This window comes from Balaenoptera borealis (genome assembly GCF_965194805.1).
Source record: "Balaenoptera borealis genome assembly, chromosome: 6".
Taxonomy (NCBI): domain Eukaryota; kingdom Metazoa; phylum Chordata; class Mammalia; order Artiodactyla; family Balaenopteridae; genus Balaenoptera; species Balaenoptera borealis.
Window position 1 is genome coordinate 21,719,464 of NC_138863.1, and position 13,024 is coordinate 21,732,487.

At 40.7% G+C, this 13,024-nt stretch overlaps 1 protein-coding gene across 1 annotated transcript in view; it reads right to left on the reverse strand.

Annotated features, from left to right (window-relative positions):
• Nucleotides 1–2,433: 2,433 nt before the first annotated feature.
• Nucleotides 2,434–13,024, reverse strand: part of ATIC (5-aminoimidazole-4-carboxamide ribonucleotide formyltransferase/IMP cyclohydrolase) — a 37,710-nt gene continuing 27,119 nt past the window's right edge. The window contains exons 13-16 of the mRNA XM_082397667.1: nucleotides 6,738–6,830; nucleotides 5,381–5,563; nucleotides 2,990–3,145; nucleotides 2,434–2,664 (exon numbers count right to left, since the gene is read on the reverse strand). Coding sequence (XP_082253793.1) covers nucleotides 2,545–2,664; nucleotides 2,990–3,145; nucleotides 5,381–5,563; nucleotides 6,738–6,830 — 552 coding nt within the window. The 3' untranslated portion in view covers nucleotides 2,434–2,544. The remainder of the gene's footprint in view (nucleotides 2,665–2,989; nucleotides 3,146–5,380; nucleotides 5,564–6,737; nucleotides 6,831–13,024) is intronic.

The window sequence follows — 13,024 nt, forward strand, 5'->3', positions numbered from 1 at the left end:
GATTATTCCAATTCTTTATGTCTGAAGTCCAAAATTTAAAAATTACCTAAGAAAGTATTAAAGGGAAATACTCTAAAGAGCATTTTGAGGGGATTCCCTGGTGGCACAGTGGTTAAGGATCCGCCTGCCAATGCAGGGGACACGGGTTCGAGCCCTGGTCTGGGAAGATCCCACATGTTATGGGGCAACTAAGCCCGTGCGCCACAACTACTGAGCCTGTGCTCTAGAGCCTGCAAGGCACAACTACTGAGCCCATGCACCACAACTACTGAGCCTGCACTCTAGAGCCTGCAAGTCACAACTACTGAGCCCATGCACCACAACTACTGAGCCTGTGCTCTAGAGCCTGCGAGTCACAACTACTGAGCCCGTGAGCCACAACTACTGAAGCCCACGGGCGTAGAGCCCGTGCTCTGCAACAAGTCACCGCAACGAGAAGCCCGTGCACCGCAACAAAGAGTAGCCCCCGCTCGCCACAGCTAGAGAAGGCCCGCACGCAGCAACCAGGACCCAATGCAGCCAAAAATAAATAAATAAAATAAATAAATTTTAAAAATATTTTTAGAAAAAAGCATTTTGAGTCTTTAAAAATTAATACTGTGCCTGCATATCTGGGCAGTAATGGTGGGTGGAATTTCAGCTCTCACACGGTCCTCTTTTCTGCAAATGTAAAACAGTGATTAGAGAATGAATTAATTTGATAAATCTGGACATGAGTATTTATATCTAATTGAGATAGTTTGTAGTACCATTCTTTAAAATATTTATGTAAACGAGTTCAAACCGTAGAGTGTTAAATGGAGAAACAATTCTTCCAATAATTATACCCTCAGTGTTAACCTTTGGTCAAGGGGAGATAGAATGCACACTTAACAAGTTATAAGCCAAAATATGTATCAGCTGTTTATTGCTACCTAACAAAGCACCCCAGAACTTAATGGCTTAAAGCAATACATAATCTGTTTCTGTGTACCAGGAATTCATGAGAAGCTCCTCTGAGCAGTTCTGGCTCAGGTCTCTCAAGAGGTGGCAGCAAGATGTCGCCTGAGACTGGAGCTCCACTTCCAAGACAGGTCTCACACATGGCGGGCAGGTAGTGTTGGTAAGATGGTTTCTCTTTCAGCAGGGCTGCTTAAAGGTACCTACAGCGTGGCACTGGCTAACTCCAAGAAACTAAGGCTGAAGTTGTAATGCCTTTTACGGCCTAGCCTCAGCAGTCACACATTTTTCCTACAGTATTTTATTGGGCACACAAGTCAGCCTTGTTTTCAGTGTGGGAGGGTACTAACTATACAAGGGCCGGAAGATTAGTCAATACATTAATGACTAGAAGGATAACCTTAAAAAAACGCATCAGAAATCTTTTAATTTAGGGCAAGTGGGTTAAGGACACGGGAAGAGGGCAGGACTCAACTTTTAAGGTGAAAGATGACAAAAGGTTTCAGTTGGCCTTCGGTGTAATATGTGAACAATCAGGACCACATGGGCAGGGCACATACACGCACAATTATGTCCGGATGCAGGAAGGCATTGCCATCCACTGTGCCCTACTTCCTTCCAGTAGTAAACCTGGGAGAATACCGGGTCCATTTCTGGGCACCAAACATTGAATACATTTTTTAGGTAGCTCTAGAGGGGACATCAAGGACTGGTTTAAATTATGGGAAACATTTCACTTAACAGAGGAAAGAGTAAGTACTGGCAGTGTCCTAATGTCGGGCCAACAGAAGCTTTAATCTCCCCTCAGTTTCTAGTCCACGGCTTACAATCTGCTGTTTGTTCAGAAGGCAGTCAACCACACTCTTTAGAACTATGATTAGTGGAAACTCATGAGCAGAATCCCCTATGAGTAAACTAGTGGGACTTTAAGATGCCTGTGCCACCTGCTACGGTGGCTGCTCGTTTCTTTGGCTTACCTAATGATTTTCAGATGCTCACACAGGTAACATTTTGGGATGAGCTGAGCCCCAGGAGGCAGGGATGCTCCTGTATTTCTTACAGAGAACCATGTGTAATGTTTGTCAAACTAAAGAGCCTACAGGGCTTCCCGGGTGGCGCAGTGGTTGAGAATCTGCCTGCTAATGCAGGGGACACGGGTTCGAGCCCTGGTCTGGGAAGATCCCACATGCCGCGGAGCGGCTGGGCCCGTGAGCCACAATTACTGAGCCTGCGCGTCTGGAGCCTGTGCTCCGCAACGAGAGGCCACGATAGTGAGAGGGCCGCGCACCGCGATGAAGAGTGGCCCCCACTTGCCGCAACTAGAGGAAGCCCTCACACAGAAACGAAGACCCAACACAGCCATAAATAAATAAATAAATAAATAAATAATTTAAAAAAAAAAGACTTTAAAAAAAAAAAAAAAAAAAAAAAAAAAAAAAAAAAAAAGAGCCTACAACTAAGACAAATTAAATACAACTGCCAGACACTATGGCCCCAAGATTATTAAAATTTAACGCTTTATTTTTTAAAGAAGGTGATTTTCAAAATTCCATATGTGATTTTTCACCTACACATAGGCAGGGTATAAAGTAATGTGTGAAGAAGTCAGTGATGGAAGAGCCGGAGATTCGTGTGAGCGAGGATTATTCCCAGCTCATCGCAAGCCTCGATCACAACTTTGTCAGCGGTGGAACCGGAAGGGGCAGCGATGTAGGCCACGCCACTCTGAGGGGGAGACAGAGACGGACTCTCAAAACACAGCCTCATGCCAAAACACGTCCAGAATCAACCCCTCACACCCAGTAACAAGTGCAAGCTAACAACGATTCACACTGCAGACTGATTCGGTCAAGAGGCAAAATAACGGGATTTGGGTTGTCCATACAACAAAAGGAGAAGTCAAAACAATACTCTAGATGTTACTGATATATCACATCATCATAGCCTGGCTATATAATATAACTCATAGAACTGAAAAATCAGAAGCAGCATCTCTGAAATGGTTGCTGCATAATGACCAAATCCATACACACACCAATCCCATACTTACCCTTTTAGCTCTGTCTACATTGTCCCGGAAAGGAAAGAAGGCATCAGAGCTGATGGAAACTTCACTAAGTTTGTCAACCCATTCCTTCTTCTCTGCCTCAGTTAATAACTCGGGGACCTGCTCAAACAGTGCCTTCCACTTGATCAAATCTTCACCCTATGAGTGCGGGTAGAGGGGAAAGACAGGTTTTACACCATCTTCAGTACTATCTGATACAAATCAGAATGCCAGAAAAACACTTGGGCATTTTTCCTAGGACTTAATTATAAATAATGACTCATTTATATCCAAGTCCATATTTCTAGAACCTTTTTTTGATGCTGTATAACATTTCATTAAGGAAGAAAATTAATCTTAAGTGTACCAAATAAAGACTGTACCATTTACAAGCCAGTTTATTCCAAATATATTTTGTTCTTTAATCTCTAAGTTAAATCTACTGCTTTATATCCCTGTATCAAAGCAAGCAAGGAAACAGATAATTTATAGAAGCACATTTCTACAATAATTAGTCTTAAGTACAGAGTCAGTCTAATAGACCAACCAGAACATGACTCAACAGTATTCATTTTTAAAAAGTACTTCTATTTGGGGTTTAAGCCAAAAGGCTTAAACAATATACTTTATTCTTATTCACATATGTAAGTTCTCTTCCAGGACGTACAGCACAATTTGTTGTGTAATATCAAGCAGAAAAAGCAAATATTAAAGTAATTTTTAAAAAAAGCTGTTTGGGGCTTCCCTGGTGGCGCAGTGGTTGAGAATCTGCCTGCCAATGCAGGGGACAAAGGTTCGAGCCCTGGTCTGGGACGATCCCACATGCCGCGGAGCAACTAAGCCCGTGAGCCACAACTGCTGAGCCTGCGCGTCTGGAGCCTGTGCTCTGCAACGGGAGAGGCCACAACAGTGAGAGGCCCGCGCACCGCGATGAAGAGTGGCCCCCGCTCGCCGCAACTGGAGAAAGCCCTCGCACAGAAACTAAGACCCAACACAGCCAAAAATAAATAAATAAATTAGAAAAAAAAAAAAAAAGCTGTTTGAAGCATTTCCTGGTTACAAAGCACACTCTCCAACGACACCTGTTGATCTTGTCATGGATTCTTATCCCTGAATGGACAACCCAGTGGAGTTGACTCGCCCCCTCAGAAGACCACTGAGTTTTTGATTACCAAGCTTCTCTTTGTGTTTTGTATCCAGTACCTGTTAAGCATTTCTATTTCCAGAAACTGGGCTAAATCCTATTCTTTTAGCAGGCTACCTAATACTTGCAATTTTAATGCTCCCATATACCTGCTTCAAAGTAGAAAACATTAAAGAACATGAAATATAACACAAGTACACTGAGTTGTTAATGGAGCTTGTAGAAAACGTAGAGGGACATTTGTTACCTGCTATCAAGTAATTTGTATGCAATGTTAAATACACACCTATCACGTAGTAAGCATCATGACTGGCACTGTGACAGACACCCAAGATGGGTGAAAAACAGCTCCTGCCATCAAAACTTATAATCTGGGACTTCCCTCGTGGTCCAGTGGTTAAGAATCCGCCTCCCAATGCAGGGTATGCGGGTTCGATCCCTGGTCAGGGAACTAAGAACCGACATGCCACAGGGCAACTAAGCTCGCATGCCACAACTACTGAGCCTGCACATTCTAGAGCCCGCGCGCCACAACTAGAGAGTCCACGCGCCACAGCTAGAGAGAAGCCTGCATGCTGCAACTAAGACCCGACACAGCCAAATAAATAAATAAATAAACAAACAAACAAATAAATCTTTAAAAAAAAAAAGAAAAGCTTATAGGGACTTCCCTGGTGGGGCAGTGGTTAAGAATCCGCCTGCCAATGCAGGGGACACGGGTTTGAGCCCTGGTCCGGGAAGATCCCACATGCCGCGGAGCAACTAAGCCCGTGCACCACAACTGGTGAGCCCGCGTGCTACAACTACTGAAGCCTGTGCACCTAGAGCCCACGCACTGCAACAAGAGAAGCCACTGCAATGAGAAGCCTGCGCACCTCAATGAAGAGCAGCCCCTGCCTGCCACAACTAGAAAAAGCCCACGCACAGCAACAAAGACCCAATGCAGCCAAAAATGAATAAATAAATTTATAGGAAAAAAAAAAGCTTATAATCAACAGGGGAGGTACAAACATACAAAACTAAACCAGTGGTTATAATCTAAAAAGACAGATGATCTGTAGTGTCAGAAAGGGATAAAGAATGCCAAAGAAAGGTAAATGAGACAGAAGAAGTTTAGATTAGTAAATTTAGATAATACAGAACTTCAAGAAAAGTATCTTTTCTCTTTGTAGTAATGAAGATAGTCTGTTACACAGAAAAGGGTAGACATACTAATACACTCCACCCACACTCAACGACAGCCCTTTTACCTCTCCGATGGTTCCAGTAACATATTGATCGATGGCGTTGGAGATTTCTGCTCTCTTCACTCCAGTTTTAAACTTCATAGAAAGCACTTGTGGGTGATGTCTAAGCCACCAATAGTTTGCCTTATCCCCTGCAAGGCGTGTGCAGTGTATCCGAGACTGCTGTCCAGCTCCAATGCCAATAACCTGAAGAATGAAGAACATGGACGTTAAAATGAATAACAACACGCTTCCCAATGGCTCTTTTGTGCATATTCCCCCAAATCCATCAATTTTGTGGGGGGAAAAGAAAATCAGGCTGAAATAAGAGAAATACAAATAATTTTTAAGTCATTAAAAAGGTTAAGTGTAACATGTTTTAACTATTATTTATATGTTTTACCTCTTCAGTGAAATCTGAGGTATGGCTATTAATTAATATCTGCAAGTTTCTAGAGCTCCTGGACATCAGTAGTGAAGCGTGGTCTGGCTGGAACTTATTAGACAAGTAGCCACAGTCTCCCAGGTTTTTGGTATTACAGATTAGCAATCTTGCAACAGTAGGCAATCACCTAAATTCCGAATTTGAAAGGGTCTTCCAGGTCACATGCCAATTAATATCCATCCTCCCCTCCCACTTATGGGCCAAATAATTTAACAAATGGCTAGAGAGGAGCTCAAGACACTATGAGAAGAAACAGTGCTAAAGCCACTGCAAAACCAGGTTTACCCTGGAGCTAGGAGAGGCCCAGGGACGAGCCAGCTCAGTCCTGCATCCTATGGCTTTTAACTAGGAAAAGTTAAATACCTAGCTTAACATCAGATAGGAAGAGATGGTCAATATTTTGACTGTGGTAGTGGTCACGGTCAAACCACTATATAATCTGTGCAAACTGGTCAAACTCTACACTTAAAAAGGGTGAATTTCACTGTATATAAATTATGCCTCAGTAAACCAGATTTTTCATCATGTTAACTCTTAGTCTACAGATTCTTGGTAAAATGACGTTAGAAGTATAAATAAAGATACCCTTTATGCTGCAAAACGATGGGCTAGTGGGTGGCAGTATGTTCTACTCTCTCTTCACTGGAAATGCTACTGATAAGGATGAGGGGAGCAAAAAAACTAGTTCCCTAGCAGCCATTGTCCCCTAACCCAAAACGTGCCAACTCATTCCAGGCAAGAAGCAATAAGAACAATTTTAATACTTAGTTCCAAAGATACTTTGTAATCATTACTGAGTAAATACTGACAAACCGGGAAGAGAAAAACTTGGCAAATTTTCCTTTTCAAGCAGTCTAGTTCCCAAGACAGATGGATTTTTGGACATCATCTTGTAAAACAACAGTCCTCCCAAGGTGAGTCTGACAGCTTGGTTACCTGCCCATGCCTGGCATAGCACACGGAGTTAGACTGAGTATACTTGACAGCAATGGTGGCCACAGTGAGGTCTCTGAGCGCAGATTCCGGCAACTAAAAAAACACAGAATGGTAAATGGGGCTTTTTTTTTTTTTTTTTAAACCTTCATTTAACTTTTAGCATCTTATGTGTCCCTTATAACAGGCCTATAATATAGTTCTATCCCTCAAATAAGGGAGTGAAATTAACTGTTCATAGGAGACACTATCATGTTTTACTGAAAGAATCATATTTAACATATTTGTCATGGAACTCTGTGTGACGCCTAATGCATCACAAACTCAAATTGATGCCATTTTGCAACAAACTTTGGCTTAAGCCTCTTTACGTATCACACTAGATATGAAATACCATAACCACTCCAAAACTGACAAACAGTATTTTCTCTATCACAGTAGCACCGAATAACTGGAGATGTGATAAAATTTATGTTCAAAAAAAACACTGAGAGTAATTTTCACAGATACTACAAATAACTGATGCACATACAGCCAAGACTGCTCAGGAAAAACCAAATTAGGATCATTTTTTGGTTTGCCTAGAATATTCTACGTAGAAAGTATTCAAAAATGTATTATGTACTACCGGTTCAAACAGAATGAAACAACTACTATAACTAAAAATGTCCCTATCTTTAATATAAAGAGCAAATACAAATTTAAAAGAAGAATAATGATCTATGTTGGTATGCTAAGCGGACAAAAGATATAAGCACAGCTAATTGATAAATTATCTAACTGAAAAACTGTTAAGTCAGACTTCATCAAAACTTAAAGCTTCTGCTCTTAGAAAAGATCCTGTATTAAGAGGATAAAAAGACAAGTTACAGACCATGAGAAGATATTTTGCAAACCACATATCCAACAAAGAACTAGTATTCACAATATATAAAGACCTCTCAAAATTCAGCTACAAGAATAAAAATATAATTAGAAAATGGGCAAAAGACATGAAGAGACATTTCAAGAAAAAGGATATACAGACGGCAAATAAACACATGAAAAAATGTCCATCACTAGGCAGTAGGGAATGCAAATTAAAATTATGAGATATTGCTACACACCTATCCAATAAGAAAGCGACAACACCGAAACCTGGTAAGGATGCAGAGAAACTGGGATCGTGCATGCGTTGCTGGTGTAAAATATAAAATGATACAGCCTCTTTGGAAAACAGTTTGGCAGTTTCTTAAACTAAATATGCAACTATGATGCCAGCCAGCAAATACACTCCTGGGCCTTTAGAACAGAGAAATGAAAACTATGTTCATACAAAAACCTGTTCATGAATGTACAGTGAATGAAAGTTACAGAAAGGGGAACAGATGAGTAGTTGCCCGAGGTTACAGAGGAGGCAGAGGCAGGAGAGAAGTGAGTGTGGCTATAAAAGGCAACAGAAGCCTCCTTGTAGGGACGGGTATGTTCTGTGTCTTGACTGCAACAATGTCAATCATCAAGGTTGTGATGCCGTATTAATAGTTTTGCAAGACACTGTCCATTAGGGGAGATGGAGTAAAAGATATATGGGAACTCTTAAAACCGCATGTGTATCTATAATTTTTACTTTTTAAACTCAAAATTAAAAGCTTAATTAAAAACCACTGTTAGAATTCTTTAGGAGTTTATTACCCTAAGGTGCTATTGATGTATTGATAGTATATCCTTTCCTATCTGCATTTGCTCTTTTGAGTTGCCAACTATACATGTTATTCCTTTGGCTCTAAGAAAGATTAATAACAAAAGCCAGCCTTCCTAGCTGCCTACCTTCAAATATAACCCTAGTATCCCGAGTTAGGATCAAGGACCATGAGACACGTCAAGGGGTGGGAGTGAGAGAATCCAGTGTAATAAACATGGCACATATAGTTAAAACAAACTGAAGCATTATTCAAGAAAAATGGGAGAAGAGAGAAAAATTCAAGCATGTTCGTTAATACTTAACACACACTCATTACACTTCTCCGGCTTTCTCAGGACTGAAACCATTCTAGACCTAATAGTATAATCTGATTCTGAGGCTGGAATATTAATAAAAACCTGTTTTAAAAGAAGAGAGGGGAATATAAAGGAGGATAATACCATCATTCTCATCCTTAGTTAGGTCTCCAAATTTCCATTAAAAATACATATGAACAAGTACAAAAGAATGTAGATAAAAGATTAAAATCAAACCCTTGTAAAAATATCCAAGCTAGCACAGCCAGAGGCACAAAACCTATCAAGTGCTACTAAATTAATCAGTCCAATACCTACAAAACTACAAGGAAAACTTACAAAAGTAAGAGTCTCAATAGGTAGACACAGTTGTCAGCATGGGTACCTCTAGCTCAATACCCTTTTGGTATTTTAAAAAATACATTAACCAGCCAGGTTAATAAAGTTAAAAAAAAAAAAAAGAGCCTCATTTTACTGTGAGCTGCTTAAAAGCATTGCTACCCCAGTACCTCAGGGCCTTGACCAAAGGAGTGGATTCCAAAGGACTGAAAGATCTTTCTATATATGAGTCCTACATGTTCCTTCACTTCAGGGCACCATTAAGTTTCAAAGATAAAAATGAAAGAATAACCAGTAAACCAACAAAGATCATGTCTTAATCACTATATGTTTATTAACAGAACCATCCTGATAAAGATGTTAAAGCCTATTTTCAGCATTCTACTTAAAAGTCTCAGGACTCAGACCCGGAAACAATAGCCAACCATTGTCCACTTGTTACAAAATGACTTCTTCAGAGACTATTCCTTTTCTAAGAACAAATAGAAAAACCGAATACAGAGCTCATAAAATATCAAGTACTGAGAGGCAAGAGGCAAAGACCCCAGAGATAAAGGAAGCAGGAAGAAATGAATGTGACTATGCTTTTCCCCTCAAGGCATTTTCCAAGTTGCAAGGCAGTAACTAAGAGGTAAAGGAGCTAAGCCCCGCATAAGTCAACTCTGTGAAGGGAAAAAAACACCATCCAGACCCTCAAAATATCTATATGGTTCTTTCATATTGCGGACCAAAAAACTGATCAAATAGTCAACTTACAAAAGATATGGAAAATTTTATTTGAGACAACCTGAGGAACCCAGGAGACAGTCTCTCAGAGAGCTCTGAGAACTGTTCCAAATAGGTAAGGGGGGAGGCCAGTATATACGTGATTTCGATGAAGGGGCACGTGCAATCAAGCACACTTCTCGGCAGAAGGTTACTGCTATTCTCGAGGAACAGACATCTTAGTTAATGGTTTTAAGTGCTTTTCTAAGTATGGGAAGATACAAGAAACTGGGTTCACAAAATCTCCTGAAAGTATCTAACTATCTGAGGGCCAGTTCCGTCAGTTTTCCCAGAGCAAAAGTACCTCATCCTGAATTCCTTTCAGTGGCTGCAGTGGCTAAAGACTTGATTCTTGCAAAACTGGATGGTGGGAGACATTCTTTATTTTACGATACCCTCCCTTTTGGTCTTAATTTCAACCAAAGTTTGGGAGGCATTTTGTGACTAATTTGTCCCATGGTGCTAGGAATGCTCATTCAGTTCAGGCAAGGATTTCATTGATAAGCCACTCGATGTGCTATTACTGGACTAGGCCTTGTTGGCAGTAACCAAAAGCCTCTGGACCACCTGCCTTACTAGTCTATTATGGTCCAGGATATGGTTCCCTCTTGTTGCTTCTTCCCATATCTATAGTTACACTATTATAATCATTGATCTTACAGAAAGATGTATTTGGCCAATCATTTCAACTCCCCTAGTCATCGTTTTTATCAAACGCTCAGTCACATATTTGGAAGAAACAGTAATCTTGAAAATAGGCAGAATAGAAATAAAATAGCTAGTAATATTAATAAGGTCATAAGTAAGTATTTAAGCTAAGAACTTCCATTAGGTGCAGCCCAGAATCTCCCCACGTTGTCTGACCAGTCTGCTCTGTACCAATCACTATCTTTAAGGGAAGTGATATATTGGCATTGTACATAAAGTTCACCAAAGATGTCTGCATGCACAAGGCAGAGTGGTGGGTCATCGTGACCCCTCACAGGATTGAGAAAGGAATGTTATCTTCTAAGGAGCGACGTGGCTGGCACCAGAAGAAGAAAAATTGAGCTTTATGGTTGAGCAGGTATTTCTGCCACTGAGGAAGCCTGGTTAACGCATAATGCAGATGCACAATGCACGCTAGAGGGGAAGGAGGAGACCAAAGGGCAGAGAAGAAGTTTCATGTTTAAATTTGTCTTGCCTTGCCTTAAAATATGAAATTTTTATTTCATCAATATCCAATGCCCAGCATGCAATCAAAAATACCAGGCATACCAGCAGATAAGACCAGAAAAAAATGAAGTCAGGGGCTTCCCTGGTGGCGCAGTGGTTGAGAATCTGCCTACCAATGCAGGGGACACGGGTTCGAGCCCCAATCTGGGAAGATCCCACATGCCGCGGAGCGGCTAGGCCCGTGAGCCACAATTACTGAGCCTGCGCGTCTGGAGCCTGTGCGTCTGGAGCCTGTGCTCCGCAACGAGAGAGGCCGCGATGGTGAGAGGCCCGCGCACCGCGATGAAGAGTGGACTCAACACAGCCAAAATAAATAAATAAATTAATTAATATTAAAAAAAAAAAAAGAAATTCATGTGTGTGTGTACAAAACCCACATTAAAAAAAAAAAAAAAAAAAAGAACAGTCAGCTCTACCCACCACCAGAGCCTCCCATCAAGCCTCTTAGATAGCCTCAACCACCAGAGGGCAGACAACAGAAGCAAGAAAAACTATAATCCTGCAACCTGTGGACCAAAAACCACAGTTACAGAAAGATAGAGAAGATGAAAAGGCAGAGGGCTATGTACCAGATGAAGGAACAAGAAAAAACCCCAGAAAAACAACTAAATGAAGTGGAGATAGGCAACCTTCCAGAAAAAGAATTCAGAATAATGATAGTGAAGATGATCCAGGACCTTGGAATAAGAATGGAGGCAAAGATTGAGAAGATGCAAGAAATGATTAACAAAGACCTAGAAGAATTAAAGAACAAACAAACAGAGATGACCAATACAATAACTGAAATGAAAACTACACTAGAAGGAATCAATAGCAGAATAACTGAGGCAGAAGAACGGATAAGTGACCTGGAAGACAGAATGATGGAATTCACTGCTGCGGAACAGACTAAAGAAAAAAGAATGAAAAGAAATGAAGACAGCCTAAGAGACCTCTGGGACAACATTAAACGCAACAACATTCGCATTATAGGGGTCCCAGAAGGAGAAGAGAGAGAGAAAGGACCAGAGAAAATATTTGAAGAGATTATAGTCGAAAACTTCCCTAACATGGGAAAGGAAATAGCCACCCAAGTCCAGGAAGCGCAGCGAGTCCCATACAGGATAAACCCAAGGAGAAACATGCCGAGACACATAGTAATCAAAGTGGCAAAAATTAAAGACAAAGAAAAAGTATTGAAAGCAGCAAGGGAAAAACGACAAATAACATACAAGGGAACTCCCATAAGGTTAACAGCTGATTTCTCAGCAGAAACTCTGCAAGCCAGAAGGGAGTGGCATGATATACTTAAAGTGATGAAAGGGAAGAACCTACAACCAAGATTACTCTACCCGGCAAGGATCTCATTTAGATTTGATGGAGAAATCAAAAGCTTTACAGACAAGCAAAAGCTAAGAGAATTCAGCACCACCAAACCAGCTCTACAACAAATGCTAAAGGAACTTCTCTAAGTGGGAAACACAAGAGAAGAAAAGGACCTACAAAAACAAACCCAAAACAATTAAGAAAATGGTCATAGGAACATCCATATCGATAATTACCTTAAACGTGAATGGATTAAATGCCCCAACCAAAAGACATAGACTGGCTGAATGGATACAAAAACAAGACCCATATATATGCTGTCTACAAGAGACCCACTTTAGACCTAGGGACACATACAGACTGAAAGTGAGGGGATGGAAAAAGATATTCCATGCAAATGGAAATCAAAAGAAAGCTGGAGTAGCTATACTCATATCAGATAAAATAGACTTTAAAATAAAGAATGTTACAAGAGACAAGGAAGGACACTACATAATGATCCAGGGATCAATCCAAGTAGAAGATATAACAATTATAAATATATATGCACCCAACATAGGAGCACCTCAATACATAAGGCAACTGCTAACAGCTATAGAGGAAATCGACAGTAACACAATAATAGTGGGGGACTTTAACACCGCACTTACACCAATGGACAGATCATCCAAAATGAAAATAAATAAGGA